This window comes from Anabrus simplex, chromosome 5, assembly GCF_040414725.1.
Source record: "Anabrus simplex isolate iqAnaSimp1 chromosome 5, ASM4041472v1, whole genome shotgun sequence".
Taxonomy (NCBI): Eukaryota; Metazoa; Arthropoda; class Insecta; order Orthoptera; family Tettigoniidae; genus Anabrus; species Anabrus simplex.
This window is the reverse complement of record NC_090269.1, coordinates 151894746-151921641: the sequence shown is the minus strand read 5'-3', so window position 1 is coordinate 151921641 and position 26896 is coordinate 151894746. Positions and strand designations below refer to the sequence as shown.

Sequence of the window (26896 nt, the reverse complement as noted above, 5' to 3'; positions counted from 1 at the left end):
TATTTCTGAGAGAGATATCACAGCCTTTCAAAATAAAAACTGGTGTACGACAAGGCGACGGACTATCCCCAATTCTTTTTAATTGTGTCCTAGAGAAAATAGTGAGAATTTGGAACGAAAAACTTATTGAACTCAACATTTCACCGATAAGGTTAGGAAGAGGAAACAAAAGGATCGAAATAAATTGTCTCGCATTTGCAGATGACTTAGCAATACTTTCTGAATATGTGACATCTGCTATAACCCAAGTAACTGTCTTGGAAAGAATCGTCAGCAGAACTGGCTTAAGAATTTCTGTACAAAAAACAAAATTTTTAACAAATATTTGGGATGCACCAAAATTTCTGAAAACAGATATTGGCCAAATAGAGAGGGTAAAAAAAATTCAAATATCTAGGGGAAATAATCCAAGAAAATGGTTTAGAAAAATCTGCAGTAGAGGAGAGGGTACATAAAATGGAGAGAGCTTATGGTGTCACCAAAGATATCTACAATAAAAGATGCCTATCCAAAAATGCGAAAATAAGGCATTACAACACAGTAGTGAAGCCAGAATGCCTATATGCAAGCGAATGTCTGGCATTAAACTATAATTTAGATAAACGAGAAATACTAGAAAGGCGAATCATGAGGAAAATATTAGGCCCACAAAACACAGCAGAAGGTTGGAAATTACGAAGTAATGCTGAAATATACCACAAAATAGAAAATATATCAGATGTAATGAGGAAAAGGAGACTTATGTTTTTTGGACATTTATATCGAATGCAAGATAGTAGATTAACCAGTAAGATTTTCAGATATTTGTGGGGTAAGAAATCAACGACAAGCTGGGTCAATGAAGTAAGAAAGGATTTAGAAAAAAACAATATAACAACAGAAGAAATAAATAATAGAGAAGGCTTTCGGGAAAAAGTATTGAAAGTGGTCTGAAGACAGAAAGAAGAAACATAGTGAACAGATGAAAGCGTACTGGAAGAAAAGGAAAGAACAAAGAAGAAGGAATTGAAATTGGCACGTGGTCCTCTGGTGGCCCATTCGAAATAATAATAATAATAATAATAATAATAATAATAATAAAGCTCGATATTTCCATCATTTGCCCATAGGTTAGATAATTGTTTCCAAGTTATACTAGTCCATTACACTTGCATCAAGGGATATCTATTTCAGGTAACATAAAAACAAATTCAGCTGAAATAATTTTTAATGTTATGCATGGCATTTCATTTTCATCTGTAACATATTTCGAAAGAAAAAGGTAATATATATATACGTATACAGGGTAATCCAAAAAAGTGCACACACTTATATAACTTGCAGGTACACCTTTTGGCACTGAAAGAGTTATGTCATAGCATGGATGACCACCAACAACTTCTATACAATGCCGATGTCACCAAAGCGCAGACCAAACTACAGCTGTCAGTGTCTCAAGTATAATGGCAACACACGACGCCATGATTTTCTAATGTAACTTGTTGATTTTATGTGGGGGCCAATAACCTTAGATGTTAGGCCCCTGTAAACAACAAGCATCATCATCATCAATTGTATGTGGTTTCTATCGATACACTTCATTCTTGACAGTAGCTGCCTCTGTGGATCAGCGGTAGAGTGTCGGCCTCCGGATCCCAAGATAGCGGGTTCAAACCCGGCAGAGGTAGTCGGATTTTTGAAGGGCGGAAAAAAGTCCATTCGACACTCCATGTCGTACGATGTCGGCATGTAAAAGATCTCTGGTGACACATTTGGTGTTTACCCGACAAAATTCATTAAAAATCTCAGCCATAGACGCCCAAGAGAGTTTCGGTTTACTCGGTCTGCCATCTAGTGGTGGCCTAGAGTAAAACGGAACGTCGAAATTGACGAGCAGATGGCGTCAAATTGAAATGTCTGCACACGGTAGCTGAGGCCATACGATTATTATTATTATTATTATTATTATTATTATTATTATTATTATTATTCTTGACAGTCCCCCACAGAGCTCGATAGCTGCAGTTGCTTAAGTGCGGCCAGTATCCAGGATTCGGGAGATAGAAGGTTCGAAACCCACTGTCGGCAGCCCTGAAAATGGTTTTCCGTGGTTTCCCATTTTCACATCAGGTCTTAATTAAGGCCACGGCCGCTTCCTTCCCATTCCTAGCCCTTTCCTGTCCCATCGTCGCCATAAGACCTATCTGTGTCGATGCGATGTAAAGCAACTAGCAAAAGAAAACCAGATAGGAGTCCATTGGTGTCAGGTGACTGAGGCGGGTACTCAGCAGCAGCACCTCTGAGAGCTACTCACCGTCTTGGTAGACTGTCGTCCATCTCGATGGTAGTGAGGTGGGGCTCCTCCTTGTTGGAAGTAAAACATTTCATTGCTTTACAGGGTTTGGATGGCAGGCAAAATCCTTGTCTGAAGTATATTGAGGCACACATGACCAGTTTCGGTACCCTCACAGAAGAAGGGACCAACCAAACTACACGATTGAAGGCCGCACCAATGAGTAAGACCCGGTAGATTCACTGCTTAATCCACATGAACGTGAGGATTCACAGGGGTCCGGTAGACACAATTGTGGCAATTTATTGCACCATTAAGTTTACATTGCACCTCGTCAGACCACACAAATTTCCCAGCAAAAAACCTCATCCTCGCGGACTATGCACTCAAATCAATCGCAGTATTAAAGTCCTTTGATCCAGGTCGCCTTCGTTCATCGCGTGTAGCACGTGGAACGTACTCTTTCGACTTTGCATCCTTAAAAATGAATCTCACACTTGAATGGCTTAGCCCATATTTGTACGTGCCCTGGTAAGTTGATTTTTGTGGTGATCGCGTATCAAGTTGCAACACCACAGTACTGGACGCTGGGCGTGTAGCTGTTCATTGTCAGCTGGATATTGCCTTGTGCACATCATGCACCGTTCCATCAGCTTCGAACTTATCAAAGGGTAGAGAAGGGTCCAGCTATTCAACACCAATAACTTAATATATAATTGGTACTAGTTTCGACCCCATCTATACTGGGTCATCTTCAGCCACGATCCAATTGGAAAACATATGCTCACATACATCCAATAATAAAGAAAATCTGGTATGTATCGATTTAAAAATACCAATTATATAGGACACTATATTAAGCTAATGGTGTTGAATAGGCAAACCTTCTCTACCCCTTGATAGTGATCAATTGTCAATACGGACCACAACGAAATTCATAACTTATGAGCTTCGAACTTATCATGAATACGGGTAATTGTACGACGTGTTGGTGGAAGTGTTCCAAATTCCTCCTGCCACCACCTTTGTACCTCCTGAGTGTTCTCTCACTTCCAGTACCAGTTCAACACAGCAACAATCTTACCGGGGTCACTGTCACTACTCGACTGTCGCCCACTGTTCTGGTGGCCACCACCACATGCGCATGCGCGGCGAACTGCCAGTGTCACCCATGACAAACATAACAGTTACACTATACTTGCGCAAAAGATCAGTAAGTGTAAGTCCTTTAGTTTTGAAATTATTGAATTACAAACAGTGAGTACATTTTTTTTAACTACCCTGTATATTCTCGGTACACTGTCTGAAATTTTATTAAATTTTATTCTAGCATATTTTATTTCTGGTCTAAGATTGAACATGCAAGGAAAATTTCATTGAAATTAGACAAAATCTGATGCATGTGGAACATTTTGAATGTACAAAAATGCAATTCTGAGAAAAGTACTTTTTTTTGTGTTTACTGACAAGCTGCAATAATCATCTGTGTTGAAGTATAAAAATGCAGCTAATTTGTAACTCTTACTTTTCATCTTTTTCTTAGCAGTATAAATTCCTTTGATCGTACTAGGGTCGTCTGATGAGAAGTTGTGTGGATGCGGGGTAAGACGTGCACGGGGCGAGCATGACTGCTGCATGTGCGCGTGTCTCAAGGATCGTCCATGGTGACTCTTGTGAACTGAAGAGCTGTAGTGAAGTTTCAAAGTGGTAGTACAATTGTGCCTTAGTTACACATTCCAGTACCTCGGCGTCTCCGAAAACCGTAAAAGTAGTTAGTGGGACGTAAAGCAAATGACATTGTTATTATTATCATCATCATCATTATGAACAGTTTGATAGTGAATATACATTGATGTAGAGAGCTTGCATTGTCTGTCACGACTGATGTTTGTAGCTAAGAGTGCAGTATCTGTTACTCGTACCGTACCTACAATCTGCAGCAACTGCTAGTCAGACGCAAATAGTGGGCAACGTGATCTCCCTGACAAAAAACAAATGTTGAGGTTTGAACCAGCTTTTGCAAAAACTCTGGTCATAATACTATATACCTTCAAGTCTGCGACATCCTTGTTGAACCTGAATTCTATTTTACAAGGAATGTCATACTTACAACATCATCACTCTCAGCTTCCAGACACTCGACAAAGCCATGGCGAATCTCCAGTGTCAAGGAAGAGGTTGAAGTAAACAATCCCACAAGTTGGTTCTGTGCTGAGGGCAACAGCGACACATCCAACAGAATCCGCACAGCAGCAAGAGCGTGTTCTGGAAGCCAGCTATTGTACGTCACATACCTGGCAGAACAGTGATTTGGTTAGTAGATTTAAGACTAACAAATAAAATAAAAACATCCTTCAGGGGTGCACATAACAATACTGACAACTGCTGAACTACAATACTTGCTTTACTTTATAGTACAATCCTAGGCAATGATCAGAAGGGACAATGTCAGATGTGAATCAGCCTGCCTCCAACTATTCATAGGGCTACTACAATAGGGTCCTTCATATTCTAAAATACACAAAAACTCTTGTCTCATTAAACCTATAGAAAATTTTAAAGAGCACCAAGTTACAATTTAAGCAAACAACTCAACCAAATTCAAAAAGAGAACATCTTACTTGAAGATAGACCACTTAAAAACAGCCTAGAACTAATTAAAGAACTAAATAAACTAAAAATAACAGAGCACACGTATGATATCCTTTGACATCACCAACATGTACACCAATATACCAATAGATGAATCCATTAAAATTTTAGAAAACCTTCTCGAACAAAACACTTCACAAGAAACCAAAGGAATTATTAGCCTTCTTAGAACAATGAAAAGAAACTAATAGCCTTCTTGAAACATCATCATCATCATCATCATCATTTCCCTTTATCCAGCTGTAGCCGGGTAGGGGCAAATATGGTTCCTCTCCACTTTCTTCGGTCGTTCCACCACTCCTCCTCCAACACTGTGTCCCAGTCCAGGTTTTTTTCTATAATGCTGCGTTGGATGGTATCCTTCCATCTCAATCGTGGTCGTCAACGGCCTCTCCTTCCTTGGATTTGCATTTCCATCACCTTTTTTGGCATTCTATCGTCGCTCATTCGCTTTATGTACCCAAACCATCTTAGTCGGCTCTTCTCTATTCTATCATTCATTTTTTCCACTCCAATTTCTTCCCGGATTTTCTCATTCTTTATTTTGTCTCTTCTACTCTTCTGTATCATACTCCTCAAGAATTTCATTTCGGCTGCCTGTATTCGACTCTCATCCTTCTTTGTCATTGTCCAAGTTTCTGCTCCGTAAGTTGTTATGGGTACGTAATACATCTTGTACATAGTATCCTTTGCTTCCATTGGCACATCTTTGTCCCATAACATATTTCTTACACTATGATAGAAACAACTTCCAGCTTGAATCCTTTTACTAATCTTAGCATCCAGTCGAGCATTCTCCGTTAATTCACTCCCCAGGTATTTAAACGTTTCCACTACTTCCAGGGGCTTGTCTGGAAGTCTAATCTGACCTTTCCCTTCTTTCTCCCCTCTAGTCATAACAAGAGTTTTACTCTTTTCTACACTTATTTTCAATCCACATTCTTCAATCTTCCCATTCACCACATTCAACTGTTCTTGAACCTTCCTGTCGTCTTCTCCCCAAATCACAATATCATCTGCAAATAACATCATGCTCATTTCTCTTCCTCCATATGCTGCTTTTGCTGTTCTCATGATGTCATCCATTACTATTGTAAACAGGATTGGTGATAGAACACTTCCCTGTCTCAGCCCACTAGTTATTTTGAACCAACTTGTCCTGCCAACTTGTGTTTGCACGCAACTACAACATTCCTTATACAATGCCATGATCATTTTTATTAATCTCTGTCTAATTCCTTTTTGCACCAGACTGTCCCAAACTTTCGTCCTAGGGACACTGTCATATGCCTTTTCAATATCAATGAATGTCATCACCATATCATTCCCGTACTCCCAATGCTTTTCCATTAGTTGTCTCATAATGAAAATGGGTTCTATTGTTGACCTTCCACTTCTGAAACCAAACTGATTTTCCTGTATCTGCTTCTCAACCCTCAACCTTATTTTACTTTCCAGTATCCTTTCCATTATCTTAGCAACATGGGATATTAGAGTAATTCCCCTGTAGTTCTTCAAAACTTTCTTATCACCTTTCTTGAAAATTGGGATGATTATTCCTTTTTGCCAATCCTCAGGGACCTCCTTATTCTCCCAGACATTCCTGAGAACCAGATATGTCCACTGCAGGCCTACAGCTCCAGCTGCCTTTATCATCTCCACTGAAATTTCATCTATTCCAGCAGTTTTTCCATTCTTCATCTTTCTTACTGCCATTTCAATTTCATTCATTGTAATTTCTTTATCCATTTCTTCGTCAACTAAGTGCCTTTCCTGGTCGTCCATTGAATGACTGTCATCCGTTCTTATGTTCAGCAGCTTCTGAAAATACTCTCTCCATCTATTTCTTATTTCTTCTGGCTTGGTTAAAATTATGCCACCTTCATCCTTCACAAATCTGGTGTTTACTTGATCTCTCTTTTTGTTTCTTAAGATACCATAAAGTAATTTCTTGCTGCCCTGCATATCATCTCTCAATGTCTGTGTGAATAAGGCCCAGCTTTTCCTCTTTTCTTCCTCCACTACTTTCTTGGCCAAATTCTTTGCCTCCACATATTTTCTTCTACTTTCTTCATTCTTAGATGTTTTCCATGCTTTCCATGCAATTTTCTTTTCCTTCACTTTAATCTTTACCCTTCATTCCACCAGTGTGTTTCTTTGTCTTTCACATTTCCTGATGTTCTACCACACACCTTTTCTGCACATCCAACCAGTGCTTCCTTAAATCTTTTCCATTCCTCTTCGACATTCCCCACCTCTGTCCTGGGTACCAAGGGTATTATTTCCCTTTGAAATTCTTCTTGTATGCTTTTCTCCTTCAACTTCCATACTTTAATTCTTTTCTCTCTTCTTAGAACAATGGAAAGATATTAGCCTTCTTAGAACAATATTAAACCAAAAACTGTTTTACATTCAAGTTCTAAAAGTAGCCTTTAGAACGAAAAACACACTGCAGAGACATATGAGCAAGTGCAACCTAATCAAAAGACCCGTTCTCCAAGTGAGGAGTTTATGAACTCAAGTGCCAAGAACCTAACTGCAATGCGACATATATAGGCCAAACAAAACGTAATTTCCACACAAAATACAAAGAACACAAAAACGCAATAAGATATGATCGGCAGTCAGTCTTTGGAGAGCACATATGTGACAGTTCACATCATTTTGCAGGCATCACACAGATCTAAAAATTTTACACATCAAAAATGAAAGTAAATCCTTGAATATTAAGGAAGCAATTGAAATTTACATCACAAAAAAATGCTAACGAAACCAACCTAGATGACCATCTTCATTCTACTTACACAATATCTGGTTAACTCTTACTCTTTAAATTAGTGCTTAACAACCTTTAAAGTATGGTTTATCATAAAAATAATATCTAATAGATATTTCTATTTCAATTCCATACTTTATTTAACACAAAATAATTAAATCATCAACTTGTATTTATCCATAATACATAAAAAACATGAAGAAGGTTAATAACCTTCTCTCCCCTCCAGTAGATGAAGGAAGGTTCCACAATGCTCCCCTCGCTCTGCTCCTACTTCCCCATCCCCTCGCCATGGTACAGTATGCTAGATTATAACATGGAGAACGAATTAACCTCCCCTCTCCAATTGGAAGGATCCACAATGTATGCTAAGCCCAAAACTTTCCACTAGCCTCTCCATGACCACAGTCCTGAAATAGTATTTGGAGACAACGGACTAAGCTTCTACAGTCTAGATAAGTACAGAAGCATTTCATTGTGTTAATACAGTGATGGTTGAATACTTATATGATCATTATTTGTTAATACTTTTTCATACTATCACCTAACTCTCTATCATTGACAAGTTTATGCAACATAAACAATAGTGTACATATATTCGCATGATTTAAGTGATCTAATAGTATCTGAGGATGTTTGTGTAGGAAAAAAAAAAAAAAAAAAAACCATGTCTTTGTATAAGTTAATAGTGTGTATTTTTTTACAGGTATATTTATAATGTTATAATTTATAAAAAAAAAATTTGTGTGTTTGACAGACTGGAATGTTTTTATGTTACATTCTAGAAGAATCATGATTGAAATGGTTTACTCACGTTAAGAGAACAAAATCAATACGACTGTGCGGCAGACCTGGCCAGCAGAAGCATAAAATGGGAGAAGATAATGGAAATGCAAGTGATGGCAAGACTACAGATGTTGTTCATTCTGATGCCTGGTTTGCTAGAGCAGATATGATGATGATGATGATGATTCTCCTACACACTAACATGACCCACAACTCAGTGAAATGGAGCATACCCTTATATTAGGCACGACAAAACCAGATGAGTACAATGTTAATATCATGCAGTTACTACACAAAAATGTTCTATGCTTCATTGAGACTGCATGTGATGTTTGAGGTCATTTATAGAAAGACCTAAGTGTGCTTATTTTCTGGCAGTACACCCCGGGACATGTGCCGTTAAAACTTTCTCAATCCTCAGAAAAACAAAATAAATTTAGACAATACTGGGAAAAGACCTTCTAGAAGACCCCGAAGCAACTGGAATAAGGAGATCAACAAGGTATGCCGGACCCTCCAAATTGATAACTTGGAAGAGCAGGCTCAAGTTCGAAAAAGATGGAAGAGGATTGTGAGATCGTCACGGGAACTTCACGTCCCTCAGAAGCCTAGAGAGAGAGAGAGAGAGAGAGAGTGAGTGAGTGAGTGAGTGAGTGAGTGAGTCCCAAAAAAGGTAATCTGCATTTGGAATAATAATTATTATATAGTCATATGTTGATAATCCATTAGGTATCATGACAGCCAATCTCACAGTCTTCTCAAATAGCGCCGAGAATAGAGACTTCCGCAAACTATTAAAATCGTGGTACATATTGACGCTCTAATCTTCACAGTATAACTTACAATCAAGTCCAATGATATATTTCAATACACTTTTAGATGTCACTGAATGTATCCTCACTAACATATTTGATGTTCTGTTAAGTTCAGGACTGTAGCCAATTTGATGTTCAAAAAACTAGTATGAATTGTTCAGCTCAACTGCATAGGTAGAGACCCAGTTTCTGATGGGACGATATCAGGTTACAGATAACAGAAGCGAAGGATGCCGATTTGGAATCTGCTCTAAACAATTTACTTTTCTAATCTTTTAAAGTTAAAAACGTCATCACTGATCCGTATTGAACTAATAATTACAATGCTAAAAAGAGAAAGATGTTCCACCTATTCAATACAATAATACTGGTGCACAAATTAATGTATCAACATATTAGGTTTGTTCCAACACAATTCCGAATCGATTCTGAACTGTCTGCTCATGCGCAGTAACTCACCGGGCGTTCCAACATAAATGAGAATCGGTTCTGAACTCCCAGCTTGCTGTTCCAACATAATTCAAAACTGATTCGTAACGGTTCCGAACCGGTGAAAAACTATTCTCGGTCTAGAGCGAGAACTACACGTTCTAGTCATGCGCACTAAAAGGTTTGTTTTTGTTCCAAAGAGTTCGGAACGCAATCTGCGCACTTACTGGTAGATTCTGCACTTCGTGTATAACCCTACATTTTGAGATTTTGGAAATTAAGGAAAAAGTGTTTTAGATGGTGACAGTGACCTCTATGAGAACAGCTTAAGTGATGAGGATGAGTTAGAGATGAATGTACTGAGAAAAAAGAATGAAAATGATTTAGGTAACTAACAATTGAAGCTTTATAATTAGGTTAGGCCTATAATATTGAAGCCGAAGTTACAGATGGTGGAAGCCTTCACCTTCCACCACTCCAAGGGCCTTCATGGCCTGTACAGAGGTAACAGTATATAGGTACCTCTGTCCAGGCAAGTATTACGATTTGCTGAGCTGCGATAAATGTCTCATTTTCGGCCAAATTACGGTCAGGCATCTGAGAGTTTGCATTTGGAAGTTAGTGGGTTAAACCCCCCCCACTGCCGGCAGCCCTGAAGATGGTTGTCCATGGTCTCCCATTTTCACACCATGCAAAGCTGCACTTTCATTAAGGCCATGGCTGGTACCGGCACCTTTAATAAAATAAAAAATAAAGAAATTCTGCCTTCTGTAAATCCTCACATGTAAACTTGCCTTGTCCATTAATGTTTCCTGGAATATCCTTCCTGGAACCTGCTATGGAAGTCCCAACAAGATATATGATCTCAGATCGCTGGATTCAGAGTCCAGAGTGCTAACCTTTACACCATAGTTGCATATTCCATCAACTATGTCTGTCCACTTTCAAGCACAAGATGCTCTGGTTATGTGGGTTGGACCCTGTCTTGAATTTTCTTTTTGAATTGCCCAATTGTGATGCTGAGGGGATGTGTTTCCAAAAGGGTATAATATTTATAGGTGGAATAGGGGAAGCAGAGATGCTGGAGTTTTCTTATTAAATAGAAATAATTTCACAAGTCATTAAATATTAAAATTTAATAAAAATGAAATTTTATGCAAACTTAATAAGACTTCACATCATTAGCACAAGAAAGGCAGGCTGGAAATTTTTAGGGAAAAGGAGAGATGTAAAATTAGTGAATGATTTAATACAGTATTGAGGCCGAGAAATGTGGTAGAAGTATTAGGCCTATCACTGGTGGCAACCTAAATATGCAAGACGTGATATGGAAAGGAGATTTAAACTCTGAGAAACATGACCAACATTTTAGCAAACAAGTGGATCTGGTAGGGTGAATATTCCCAAATGGTAAAGGAAAATACAAGGAGCAATAACTTTCTGGATGTATTCCTGGTCAAACCTGAATAAATTTTTATGAAAACAAAGGTACCTAATAGAAGGCATGAGCGATCATAGCGCAGTTATGTTGGAAATTAGCTGGGCTGAGGGGTCAGGTTCCTGCAGGACTACATTCCAGCACTTTAGAGCATCCAAAAACCATAAAATTAGTTTGTGGGATGTAAAGCAAAATGCATTATTATTATTATTTTAAAAATTATTATTATTATTGTTGTTAGAAATCAACACTGAAGCAAGAGAAGGTAAACGAGAAAGGAAGATAGTTAAGATGTATGATAAGGCAGACACAGAAGCAATAGGATCTTACTTTGCAAAAAAAATTAACAAGAGGATAAGTGGATGGAAAAATGTAGAGCTGCTATGGGGAGGACTCAAAAATGTAATTCTGGAAGGGGATTAAAACTGTTGGCAATATAAAGACCCATCATGCTACAATAGGGAGTCAAGAGACTAAATAGGGTGACAAGGAATAAAATTAGAAAAGGAGTATGAAGTAAGGTGAAACTGTAATTGCTACAAAGGGAATTAAATAAGGTTAAAAGAAAAGGAGGCGAAGGATATCCTTGTGAATAAGCTAGTGATAGGGGGGCAGCATGATGAAATATATATAGCTAAATTGAAACACAGAAGGGGGTAAAATATAAAATTCCAGACCTAATATGGGAGACAGGAGAGCTCAGGATGTGTCAGAGGTTTTAGACAAGAGTGAACAGTTGGAATGTATAGCAATAGACTTGTCTAAAGCTTTTTACAGAGTAAACCATGATATACTTACCAAGATAATGAGAAAAATAGGACTGGATAGGAGGCAGATGGATCATTAACAGAACCTCAGAAAGTGGGGAGGGGTGTATGACAGGGCAGTAAACTGGCACCTTTACATTTTTGTAAACAATGTACAAGAAGGATTGATCTCACAAATATATAGAAAAAGTGAACTGTTTAGATGAGTTTAAAATATTGCAAGAGGATCTGGACAAAATACATACAGTATCGGGACTCAGAAAAATGTGATGTAAATTAATGTTGAGAGGAGCCAAGCAGTTCTTCTTTTCTTCATGGGGCCTCTAAATATTAGTTCCTAATTAGCATCGACCTCTAAGAACTTTTGTTACCATGTTTTTTCCTTCATTCCCACCTAGATATACCTGCTCCCTTCACAAAGCTGCAGGTTGTTCTTACTGAGTCTTCTTGGATTTTTTCTCTCTTCACCTGGTAGTTCTAAAGTGGAGAGTCTGATTCTACCCAGCGCCTCACATCCGAAAAGTATGTGTTCAGCTGATTCCCCTGCTTCATTTCCTACATAGGTTGTCTCTTATTACTCCAATTCCATGTAGGTGTTTTTTCAGATGGCAGTGTCGTGTCAACAGTCCTACTACCCATCTTGTATTTTCTCTGCTGAGTTTCAACAGTTCTTTAGTATGCTTCTTCTTTGGTCCTTTTATAAATTCCTTTGCAAGCCTGCACCCTAGAGTATTTTTTCAGTTTCCCATTTTTTTTTTTTTGTACCCACTTTTCCATGTAGTGTTGGGCTTGTCCATAGGAAATCCCGCATACAGGTTCTAGGCCTACAAAATGTGCTTCTGCCCCTCTCCTGGCCGCAAATAGCATGATGACCAGGGAAATATTCATTTGTGGGAAGGGGGGAAAGAGAATGGAACAGCTGAGCAAAGGACATTTCCAGCATTTCAAAAAGTATGTGCATTCATTCATATGTAGAATGAGGTCATGCCAGAAGGAAGTAAGAAAATACCCCATTTGCAAAATAAATTTTCTAATTCTTATGTGTTTAAACCATGATTAAATTCTGGTGAAAAGGACCATAGACTTACCAGTATTGCTTATACCTTTATATTTTCAGAACAAACAGTCCCTCAATATGAAGACGATTCATTTTTAGAACATTTTCGGGTCACACGAGCAGTTGCTGTGAATATTGCTGAGCAGTTTCAGCAAAATCCTCTATTTAAAAGGCACTATGGGCAGTAAGGAAAGCTATCAGCTCTAAATCAGGTTAGCAGTGGTAATTTATAATTGACTACGCTTTGTGCATTAATTTCTCAGCAAAATGCCTATTAATGTATGTTATTCATCTTTGGCATAATACATATGCATTGCTAATTTCAGGTTCTCATATTTCTATGGTTCATGGGGCATTAAACTGCAAACTTCAGAGATGTTGCTGACAGATTTGATATTACCATCAGCTCTTTGCACAGGGTGATCCAAAGAGTTGTTCTGTTTTTGAGCAATCTATCTGTCCAAGTAATAACCTGGCCTACAGAAGATGAAAAAAGGAATAGTGAAGTACACTTCAGAGAAAGAGGGTTTCCAGGTGTTATTGGGGTCACTGATGGCTCTCACATAAGAATCGACAAACCAGGAAATGACCCAGATTCGTATCTAAATAGGAAAGGCTTTTATTCTATACAGGTATTTAGTGTTCCATACATGGTGATATTACTTTATTAGGTAGTCATATGTCTCATTACATGGTTTCTTTTTTAAATATCTTCTAAAGTATTAAAGGTAGTTATGAAATTTTACAGGTCATTTGGTACGTGATATCTTTTCAGAATTTTGCGAATATTATTTAATTTAGTTTCTAAAAACTTAATTGTTCGTAACATCTACCTTTTACTCAAAATCTACCAATGGAACTTGATTCAAATGTATACCTCTTCTTATTAGACGTTTCATGGTAGCATTTTTGTTTTCAGATGCAAGCGGTCTGTGACCATACAAGAAAAATTATAGATTTATTTGTTGGTTACCCGGCATCAGTACACGACAGCAGGGTGTTCAGAAACTCTCCACTTTCAAATACTTTGGAAGAAAAATGTGGGCATTATTTTCTTCTTGGGGATAGTGGATACCCACTCAGGAAAAATTTGTTGACCCTTTTCACAGACAGAGGACAATTAACAAGGAGACAAGTGAACTATAATATTAAATTAGCAAGCAATCGATACATTATAGAGCATTGTTTTGGAACTTTAAAACAAAAATTCAGGCAACTCTATCATGTCAAATTAAAGGATGCCCAATACATTGTACATTTAATAAGAGCAGCTTGCGTTCTTCATAACATATGTTTAAGTGACACTGTATTGGAGGAGAATGGCATCAACATTGTGGAAAGGGCCTTGCCTGAATAGGAAGTAGGTGACATTGAGGACGATGACGATGATAGAGATGCTAAAAGGATTCACAATGACATTGTCAATACATTAAGAATGTAAACATAATTCATTGTTTTATGATTAACTTTATAAAAAATGAGTAGTGTTTTAACTATAAGAATACAGCATACATACATCTTCATTATAGACTATTATGCCTTTCAGCGTTCAGTCTGCAAGCATCTGTGAATTTACTAACCGCTGCCAAAATCATCTGTTTGGAACTAGTTCTGTGGCCTCGTTTGGTTCTATACCTCTTATCTTTAAATTGTTAGAAACTGAGTCTAACCATAATCATCTTGGTCTCCCTCTGCTCTTCTTACTGCCGATAACAGAGTTCATTATTCTCCTATGTAAACTATCCTCTGTTTGGCTTCCATGATGCCACCACTGAAGCCAGTTTTATGTGTAGTTTCATCCATCGAGTTCATTCCTAATTTCTCCCCTCATTCTGAGGCCCCTCCTGCCATTGTTCCCACCCATTTGTACCAGCTATCATTCTCGTTACTTTCATGTCTGTTACCTCCAACTTATTAATGATATATACAGAGTCCACCCAGCTTTCATTTCCATAAAGCAAAGTTGGTCTTAAAACAGACCAATGTAAAATAATTTCATCTGGGAGCTGACTTCCTTCTTAGAGAATACTGTTGATCTCAATTGCGATCTCACTCCATTAGCTTCTTTGCTGCAGCTTGATTCAATCTCTCTTACTATACTACCATCCTGGGAGAACACACATCCTAAATACTTTAAATTATCTACCTGTTCCAGCCTTGTATCTGCATTCTGACTTTAAATTCTCTTAAATTTCTTACCTACCGACATCATTTTAGTCTTGGAAAGGCTAATTTCCATATCATACTCATTGCACCTATTTTCAAGTTCCAATATTTTAGACTGCAGGCTTTCAGCACAATCTGCCATTAAGACCAAGTTGTCGGTATAGGCCACACCGCTTACAACATTTCCACCAAACTTAATCCCTCCCTGCCACTTAATACTTTTCAGCAGATGATCTATGTAAACTATCAACGAGAAAGGTGAAAGAGTACAGCCTTGTATAACCCCTGTAAGTACTTTGAACCAAGAACTCATTCTACCATCAGGTCTCGCTGCAGCCCAATTGTCAACATAAATGCCCCAGTATGGCAATTATATTTTTTCCCTCAGTACTCTGTCATATGCCTTCTCTAGATCTATGCAGCATTAACATAACTGTCTATTCCTCTCAAAGCATTTTTCAATTATCTGGCCCTCACTGAAAATCTGATCCTGACAGCCCCTCCATGGTCTGAAACTGCAATGGTTTTCATACAACATACTCTCATTTACTGATCATACCCTCCCTCCCAGTATCCCAGTAAACAGCTTGTTTGGTATACTTATCAGTGAGATACCTGAGAATCTGTAAAGCAGGATGCTACCCTTACTTGTCCCAGTGAGGATCTCTCCTCTAATGGGTTAGGCACCCCCACTGGATTGTATAATCCTAGCCACCTGAGCACAAGAGGGACTGTGACTCAGAACATGCCCACTCTCATTCCATAGCAACTGGCACTACACTCTCAGCAGGACCACTTACTAGGTCACTTAACCGTTGTCCATGGTTCATGAACTAGGGTGTGACTATTGTCCCATACCACGAATCACAGAATGGAATAGCATACAAAATAATATTACTAAAGTTACAAAAAAATTGCATTAATTAAGGTATTAGATTTTGATTTGTAGACAAAAATAAGTATGTAATAACAAGAATAGAAAATAATATAACTTAATTGCTTTTGAAATTTATTGGCATTAACTAAGGCATTATATTTACCTTTGCAGAAAAAGAAGTATGTAATAACAAGAACAGAGTAGCATAGAAAAATAATATAACTATAATTACTATTAAAATAATTGGTATTAAGTAATGCATGACACTTACAGACAAAAATAAGTGTGTAATAACAAGAACAGAGTAGCAAAGAAACTGATATATAACTATAACTGAATAATAAGCATGTAATAATAAGAATAGAGTAGCATATGAAATAGTATAATTACTATCAAAGTTAACTGGCATTAACTAATGTATTAAATTTACATTTGCAGTCAAAAAGATGTAATAACAAGAATAGAGTAGCAATTAGAGATTAATATAATATATTATTAACTATTATTACAATAAAATATTAATTGGTATTAAATCACCTAAGGCATTACATTTACATCTGCAGACCAAAAATAAGAAGAATAGAGTAGCACACAAAATAATATTTAACTATAATTACCATAAAATATGAATTGGTATCGACTAAGACATTACATTTATAGACAAAAATATGTAATAACAAGAGGGAAGTATACTAAATAATATAATTACTATAAAAATTAATTGGTATTAACTATTATATTTACATTTGCAGAAAAAAATTAGAATGTAATGATAAGAAAAAGAAAGCACAGAAAATATGTAGGCTACCTGGTAACTATACTTACTATCAAAATTAATTGGCATTAACTAATTGTATTGCATTTTACATTTGCACATTGCATTTGTGATAACAATAGAGTATGGTGGTATACAAAATATTATAACTATAATTACAATAAAAAATTAATTGCTACCAGGTAAGGCATTTAATTTATATTTGTAGGCAATCTCTTCTTTCATAATTCTGTTTCTTTCTTCTATTAAAACATTTCTTGTCTTCAGTATCTTCAATTTTTCAGTCTCCAGTTTCACCCTTTTTTCCTGATACGCCTTCCTGTCATTTTGTATGGATTCCAGGATGGTATTCCTTCTCTTCTTGTGACCTCTCTGCTGTGAGATGTTTTTTTCACCACACTGCCCACCACCTGAAGATCTTGGTTGTGCATCATCTGGAGCGCTGTGTTGCACCTCATCTGTAGCCCTTATTGTCTGGTGTGTGCAATAACACAGGATGCACTGATGTTTTGTGTCCATACACAAGTTCCATTTCTTCCACAAAAGGAAAGATTTTCCACCCCCTGCCAGTAGAATTGTTATTACCAATAAATTTATTGTCATTTCTGTCCAAAACTTTCCACCTGTTCTCATAATTACAAGGCGTTACTTTAATGGCCAATTCCTTTCCCAGCTTTTCAGATATAACTTGCCACATTTGCTTTCTATTCTTCATCTCGAGTTTTCCAACCTTACCATGATATTTCTTATACAGATCTATCAGCATTTTCGTTTGGTTCTCCGTCAATTTGAATTAGTTCCCTTCTGCCCCAGCTGACGCAGTGGGTGATGTGAAGATCACGAATTCCTGCAATTCTGGACAACAGGGATTTAATTAGTAATTTTCTACAAAAAGCCTAACAAATTTCATGTAATCACTAGACCTATATTTAAGATCAATACTCCTCGTGGTGGGTTGGGTTATGTTTGATTATGTTTAATACTATGTGCCGTATTACACTTGCATTATAAAATTAAATAAGTTTATTTATTTATTAATAAAATTACAATAATAAGATTGCAATGTAGAACATTTATTGAACCTACCTTTAGATAAATCCATCGCTACTTATTGTAGTTCAAAGAGAATGTGACGATGTAGAGTTTAATTACAGTAATGAACTACCCGCCAAATAAATGATTCGTTTCTCCTGCTCTCGCTAGATGACGCTGATTACACATAGAACAATTCTATTTGCGTTCCAACACACTGCAATAACGAACCGGTTCTGAACGGTACTCAGTTCGCGCTTGCGCATTCACAGTTGTTGGTATCGGTTCTGAACTCGTTCCGAACTGTATGCTGGAACAAACCTATTTAATATGTTATGGGACCGGTTTCAACATATGTCCATGTTATCATCAGCCGACACAAAAATGGCAAGAAGTCAACACAATTGTAACACTTATGACACTTTTCTTGAAGAATTAAAACTAGTAGTTCATGTAGAGGTTCTTGTCAGCATACTTGTTCTCTCATGTGGCTATGTTAGCAACTTAACACTCTCCTAGAAAACCAGCACTGGACAGGAGCAATGACAAGTCGGTGTGGAAAAATGAGAGGACAACTCTACATCTTCATACACAGCTGGGGCAGTCTTAGTATAAGGAATGATTTTCTCTTGGCCAATCACATTAACGAGGTTGTAAGTAAAGATTTCCGCTCTAGTGGTTTAACTCCGCACTAACACATAAAAGGTTTTTGGCGACACAAGGATAGGAAAGGCCCAGGCTTTGGAAGGTAGCAAAAATATGTATGTTTCTTTCAATTCTTTCAGCCTTATTTAGACATTTAGGTTCAGTGCAACAAGGGTAACATTAGCTAACTGTAATGAAATTTGGCACATTATCAAAACACACCAAAAGTTAAAAATAAATAAATAGGGGGTGTGCCTTGAAATCACTTAACATATTTGTGTAATCCCCTATTATGTGTTTCTGTTTATGTTCCTATTTGTTGTTTGTTCCTTTCCCTTGTTTGTGACATCTTATGTCTATACTTCAGAAAAAATACGTACGTGAAAGTATATATCAGACTAAATAAAATTTATACAAACCTAGTCTTAAAAATATATCATGTGCCACATAAGAAAGCTTTATTTAAATTAATGGCTGTTATTAAAATAAAAATAACCAGACATTTCATTTTCAAACCATATTTACTTTTGTATTTTACATACGTTTCTTTATTTTATTTACGCACTTGTCATACCTTAAAGCTAAGTTTTGAAATGAGTGGGAATGAGACTTGTGGCCGAGATTCCCCACGGACAGTATCGCAGCGCTGTTTTTGCCAAACCAAATTTACAAATTTGTCTGTTGCAGCCACCACTGAAAATCAAATCGAGATAATAACTGTGGAACTCAGTAACTGCACCGTTTTGGGTGTCTACAAACCACCAAATGTAGATTTCTCCTTCAAAATTCCAGATAACTACTTCAAGAAAAAGACAAACTTTGTGAGTGGAGACTTCAACAGCCATGACAGCGCATGGGGATATACAGATGATAATAACGGAGAAGCTGTGTTAGAATGGGCTGATGATTTCCAATTACAACTCATTCATGACCCCAAACTACCTCCATCCTTCAACAGCAGTAGATGGCAACGAGGCTTCAACCCAGACCTGATATTAGTGAGTGAACACATGGCACAGCAATGTGTGATCCCATTTCAAATACCCAGCATCAACCCATAATGTGTCAACTTTTCTCAGCAATTCAACCAATAAAGGTTCCGTTTCGAAGAAGATATAATTTCAAAAAAGCAGACTGGCAGAAGTTTAGCTCAACTCTTGATAAAATAATATCAGATATCCACCCAACACCAGAGTTTTATGATCAGTTTGTTGAAGCTGTGAAGGAAGCTTCCCGTGTATCCATACCATGAGGATGCAGAGTTAACTATATACAAGGTCTTAACTTCAGACACAGCTTCTCAAATGATCACATATATTTCACTGTTTCAGGAAGATCCACTAAGCGAGGACACTATCTCAGGCGGAAGAAAACTGCTTTCCTCAATTGCAGAGGCAAAGAAAGATACTTGAATCAAACTCATGGAGGAAACGGACATGTCAAGGGATAGCCGATAGGCTTGGAAGCTTCTCAAACGACTTAGCAACAATACAACCAAAGGACCAGTCCATGCAAATGTTACGGCAAACCAAATCGCAAATCAACTTGTCATCAATGGGAAAACAAATCACCCAATAAGGAAAATGGAACATAATATCCTAAAAACCAAGGTAATGAAGTCCAGTAACCTATCCCGGTCATTTGAAATAACGGAAATACAGAAAGCGATTCAATGTAGCAAAAATGGAAAAGCGGCGGGATTAGATGATATCACAATAGAACAGATAAAACACTTCAGTTCAACCACACAGGCATGGCCCTTAAACTTCAAAAACTGTTTAACTTCCCTAAAAATACCAAAAATATGGAGAAAATCCAGGGTGATCGCATTTGAAACCTGGAAAGGAACCTTTGGACCTCAAAAATTTCAGACCAAACTCCTTACTCTGCCACCTGTACAAAATAATGGAAAGAATGCTGCTCAATTGCTTAATGGAAGCAGTAAACAAAGTCCTAATCCCTCAGCAATGTGGCTTCTGCCCAGGAAAGAGTTGCACAGCACAGATTTTACATCTAACCCAGCACATTGAGGACGGGTTTGAAATGAGGAAGATCACTGGTGTGGCTTTTGTGGATCTCTCAGCCGCCTACGATACAGTAAATCACAGGATACTATTACACGAACTTTATAGAATGACTACAGACATCAAGGTAACCAAAATGATAGCTACTCTCTTGGAAAATCGTCGCTTTTTTGTTGAATTCCAAGGACGCCGAAGCAGATGGAGAAATCAAAGGAATGGACTACCTCAAGGAAGTGTACTGGCTCCTATTCTTTTCAACATCTACACAAACAATTACAACACCAGCTCTAGCTCTATGCTACTCTGCAGGAGAATATGCCTCCCCGGTTTGGTACAGGTCAGCTCATACAAAGCAGGTAGACATTGCTCTAAACGAAAGCTGCAGGATCATTACCGGATGTTTGAAACCTACACCCATTGAGAAGGTCCAACTTTTAGCTGGTATTGCTCCCGGTGAGATTCGTAGGAAGGTAGCAGCTAAATGAGAAAGGCTCCAATCATCATCTTCAGAAGCACATCCTCTCTATGGATACCACCCAGCCACACAGAGGCTAAAATCTAGAAAAAGTTTTTTCCGCACATCAGTTAACCTTGAGGGGAAAGCAGAGAATGCTAGGGTCAAAATGTGGAAAGAAAGAATCAACCAACTAGATAAAGCCAAAGAAAAGTCTTCCATGTAGACACCAGGAGAAGCCCTTAGCAGACTCTGCACAGAAATTGGCAAAACAAAAGTAAATTTGCGGAAGTGGGGTTTCTCAAGTGATTCATCACTTTGTGATTGCGAAGAGCAGCAGACAATCCAACAACTATGTCAGTGTGTTTTATGTCCTTCAATGTGCAATATGAAAGACTTGATTGCAGCCTCCCCCAACGCTACTGACGTCGCCCAATACTGGGCAAGAATTATCTAGCTCTTGAACGGTTGCTTTATCTGTGACTGTATAATAGACATGTATATCTGTATAGTAGGAATGTAGATATGTTTTTTTTTAAATACTGTGACTGTATATTTGTATAGTAGGAATGTAGATATCATGTTTTTTTAAAAATATCTGCAAGTAAGGTTGATACTTCTGACAAGAATAAAGAAAGAGTTTTGAAATCCCTCTTCAAAGAAGTCTGCCAACTGCTCTGTCAGCCAGAGTTCATGGCCTTTTTCACTTCATTGTTGGTGAAGCGATGCCCGCCAAGATGATGTATCAGCTGCCCCCCCCTAAAAAAAAAGTGAAAATCGCTCGGAGCAAGGTCAGGGCTATACGGTACGTGATACAAAACTTCCCACCTGAAAATGTCTGGAAAAGTCAATCAGTTCCCAAGTCTGGACAGCAGTGTGAGGCCTTGCGTTATCATGAAGGGACAAAATTCCCTTAGTCAACATGCCACATCTTTTGTTCTGAACTGCAAGTCGGAGTTTGATTAAGGTTGCGCAGTAGGCTTCTGTGTTGATCAGCATTGTTCACGGCATGAAGTCCACCAGCAAAACACCACGCCTGTCACAGAACACAGCTGCTATGATCTTGCACTGTGATAGCGTTTGTTTGGGTTTGATGTTGACAGCAGAGGTTCAGTGTCGCCATTCCATTGACTGTTGCTTGGATTCAGGGGTGTAATGGGATACCTACGTTTCATCTCATGTGATGACTCAATTTAACATGCCATTCCCTTCTTGGGCATAACGAGTCAAGAAAGTGAGGGAAGTGGCAAATCTCTCATTTGTGGTGTTCGGTGACGAGTTTGGGTACCCATCGAGAGCACAATTTCCTGAAGTTTAGGTTTTCAGACACAATTTTATAAAGTACAATCCTAGACACCTTAGGAAAATCCATTGTGAGAGTGGTTATTGCAAATCTTCTGTCCTCATGAATTTTTGTGTTAATTGCAGTCACCAAATCTTTGCGATTACAGATGGTCGATCTGAGCGTTCTTCATCACGAGTATTTTCAAGGCCACTTTTGAACTCTCTTACCCATTTTCGCACTTTGCCTTCACTCACTGCATTATTACCATACACTTCACAAAGCTGATGATAAATGTCTGCAGCCGACATGTTTCTCACACTCAAAAAACTTACAGACCATACCTCACACATGGCAGGAAATTCAATAATCTTGAACATTTAAAAAATGCACAGTTCAGCGCACAGGTTACCTACACAGCTGCAACTGATGCCTGCTTGATCGCAAAAGATGCCGGGAGGTAGCGCGCATGCTTGTAGTGGCACGCACGCCAACTACAGGATTATAGTCCAACATCACTGATTGCTTTATCTTGGATGCAGTCACACCGATCTTCCCAATCATGATAGTTGTGTCACAATCTAGTCTGAGACATTGCAGACTTCAAATATGATCATAAAAGTATACGAAACAACAAAACAAAAACATATCAATTAAATGAGCATATTTATCTATTCCTTCCATAATCTTGCTAATAGTCAGCCGATTTAGATTATGCTGAACATATTGAGGCTGTTACCACTTTATTCAACATCTATATATATAAAATACGAGTTTTGTTTGTACATTGCTCAGAATTTGAAAAGAATGGCGTTTCTGTATCGGTCATGTACACAGTAACAAAGACATGCACTTTTTACTTTTCCATAATTTCTGTCTGTCTGTCTGTATGTATGTATGTATGTATGTATGTACATGCATCACAAGAAAACGGCTGAAGAGAATGAAAATCGGTATGTGAAGTCGGGGGATGAGCCACTACAATCTAGGCTATAAATCATTTTACTCACGCCGAGTGAAATGGTAATTTAGGGGAAGGCCTAAAATTTAATACTCAAATATTTATATTATTAGTGGTCCTATCAATAAATACTACATAACTAAGTTATACACAATTAAATTTCCAATCATTTATGTCATACATTGTTACAGTACCGGCTTTGATAACACAGATATTCATGAATTTGTATTTGTGTTGCCAAGTCCATATCAACGCCGAGCCACGAGAAAATGGGTTAACAGAATTTAATGAAAGTCGGGGAATAAGAAACTACAGACCAAGTTATAAACAATTTTATTCGCCCTGCATAAAATTGTAGTTTAGGGGAAGGCGCCTAAAATTTAATTTTTAAATACCTATGTTATTGGTCCTATCGATAAGTACTACATAACAAAAGTTATAGAGAATACAATTTCCGACCATTTATGTTTTATTCAATTTTACCGTACCGGTACCGACTATGATAAGAGTGGTATTTCAGAGTGGGAAGATAACTAAACGTGAAGGCAAACAATATTGAAAGCGCATATCAATGATCAACAACAACATTACATAGATCATTGTTTGGGGCGATCTTTGTCTCTAATGCTGCCGTTCAACTCCAATAGATGGGATTACTGCTGTATACCGAGTGTAACAGCCTGACTGAATATTGGAGGGAAATAGCTGGGGAGTTAAAAAACTTTCTTTTTTTTAGCATGTCATTCCTCTGGTTCATACATTTTCTGATACCGTATTGCTGGTACGTAACTTACTGGTTCATCATAGTATTCCAGTTATTCGATCCCTACTCTGATGCGCTGTTTTGAATGAGCAGTGTGCACTCTTAAGGCAGAGGCTCACTTAGTAGTAGTAGTAGTAGTAGTAGTAGTAGTAGTATGACCTGGTCTAGAATTACAATTTAGGCATATTCCAAATAAATTATAGCACCACAATTCACTAAATAACTCAAAATTCAACCCTGAAAAGAGCCGTTTCTTAAAAGAGCTTTTTCCTCTTCACTTTTATTCAATTCTACATTCACTTTATTCAAAATTAGCAGTGAAGAGAGGGTTTTTCCTCTGGCTTGGAGGAAAAAATTGCCTCCAAGCCAGAGAGATTTTTCCGCCGCCAGTGTAGTGAATTGAGATTTTCCGACTCATCAGGTACTCCTAAGAAACAGATTACCCTGGGACTCTCCACCACTTGACCCCCGCCCCCGATAAAAGACTAAGAGTGTTCACGGATCACGGCTGTCTGCGGCCTGGTCATTCCAGCTCTGGAACTTCGGACTGTTAAATCGGCAGTGTAGTACTATTTTAAATAACACTAGAATGTTTATATTGTTCTCCCACCTATTCGATACAATACAATCTTAAAAGTTAGCACTTTGTCCTTATCAAAATATTAGCATAAAATTAATACATTAGATGGTACATGTTTTGCCTATCAATTGTAGGCATCATCAGCCATATTTTACCTTATGAATAGATCAGGTACCTGATTGGGAATGACTTACGAATACTGTTAAAAACTATATATTGTAAAATGGATTGGAGATCGTTAGACAACTAATACAAAATAAAATGTGGTATACTATTACTTAACAATATTGTGTTAATATTTGAGTCTAAAAGGGTGACATTCATTTGAAGGTTACAATATTGATATTAAACTTGAAGAAAGTTGAGCATTGGTAGTGGTCGTTGGTTCTTGAAGTTTCTATTTATATGCTTATATATTTTGAAGAATTTACATATGGTCTGGTTCTTTTTAAGATGATAATATCAGTTGATATGCTGGTGCCATAGGCTATATTGAAGTTTGTGTAGACGTCATTAGGCCATCTTCTTTGAAGTAGTGATAGGTGTAGCTTTTATTGTTGAACAAGTTGAGGTGAGCATACTAATCAAAAGGGAACGTTGTTGTCAGTCGGTGGGTAGCCAAGTGTGTGATGAAACTCCCTTTGACCGCTGAGATGTTAACTTATGTTGATGGCTTTAGAGCAACTAGCAGTCACCGATCTTTTACTTCGTGTGTTGAATTTGTGAAGTCTTGGTGTAATAAGCGTAGTACTGTTCATTAAAAGTGAAAAAATGTGGATAATTTTTCATTTTATCGAGTATTTTATGTCAAATCATTGATTTTACTCACGCCATTCCTACTAACGTCATTGTAATGACCTATGTTCATTTCAGTGGGGTAAACCACTAAGACAGTCTTTCTGAGGATGTAAAAAGCAGGTGGAGAGTGAGTGTCTGCCATTATAATGCAATTCCCCAACCTGATTGTGTCTGATGGTACGCAAGCGGGCCTACCGTTACAATGAAAATTCCCTAACACAGTCTTCATATGAGAAAAGACGTTTGGTGATTTCTCCGTTGCGTTTCTAGGCTAATGTTAAGAGCTATGCAATTTAATACAGTCTTGGTCACAACATGTACTCTACCTAACCTACAATTCTGTATACAATGTAGAATTCCGTAGCGAAGCATGGGTACATCAGCTAGTAATAAATATACATTGAAACCTTGTTAATGTGTTCCTCATTAACACATTTTCCCACTTAGCACGTCATAAATTTGAAGTCCTGATTCTCATCTTATTAAATCTATATAAAAATACCTCACTTATCACGTCACGAATATTCACTGTTGCCACTTAGTATGATCATATTTTTCCTAGCTCTGAAAACGTTACTGTATTTGTCATCTCTTGTGAAAAAAAAAAACGTGATTTCCAACTCGGGTAAATGCCGTCGCCACAGTTGCGTGATTATGGGAAAAGACCTTCCTGAACTTCACAGGATAAATCATACTTTGATGCTGCTTGATGATGCTTGTTGTTTAAAGGGGCCTAACATCTAAGGTCGTGTGTTTTCTGTTACGGTTTTGTAACATAGACTTAAACAAATTCATTCAGTAAAAACTTGGAGGAACTGGTAAATGTTGATTCTGTAGTCAGATCATCATATCTACATGTGCCGCCCTGACAATGTCCAACAGCATTTCAGCATGATTTTAACAAGCACTACGGGAACATGAGTCTGGATGATGAGCATACTCCAGATGCTAAGATTTTAGAGCCTAATTCATTTTTCAGATTTTACTTATAGTTCATCCCAGATTAATGTTATTTGTCTGTTTGTACATTAGTTTGTTATGTCAATTGTGTGTTTGTACATTTGTTTAGTTATTAGATGTATTACATTAAAGCTGAAGATGGCCAGCCAAGGCTGAAACTAATCCCTAGTTCAGTAATGTAATTCAATAATACTGCATATTATAGTATCGAAACAGGTGGACCATTATGACACTAATTTAATTATTATTGTAATCACAATTCAATACGGATCAAAACCATGAAGTTTATATCCTATGATTACTTGTTTAATGTCGTACTAACACACTGGAAGGTTTATGCCGACGGAGGGATGGGGAAGGGCTAAGATTAGAAAGGTATCGACCGTATCGTTAAGGTACACTCCCAGCATTTGCCTGGTGTGAAAATGGGAAACCATGGAAAACAATCTTTAGGGCTGCCGATGGTGGAAATCGAACCCACCTTCTCTCGAAGGCAAGCCGACAGCTGTGTGACTCTCAATGCACGACCAACTCGCTCGGTTGTTTCGTTCTTTACTCTACATTTGACTCGATTAGAAACGCGGTGT

General features: G+C 37.7%; 1 protein-coding gene across 1 annotated transcript in view; it reads right to left on the bottom strand.

Moving 5' to 3' along the window:
* Positions 1-26896, bottom strand: part of Nup205 (nuclear pore complex protein Nup205) — a 676487-nt gene that overhangs the window by 235881 nt on the left and 413710 nt on the right. Inside the window, exon 17 of the mRNA XM_067147168.2 lies at positions 4383-4566. Within this exon, the coding sequence (XP_067003269.1) occupies positions 4383-4566 (184 nt within the window). The remainder of the gene's footprint in view (positions 1-4382; positions 4567-26896) is intronic.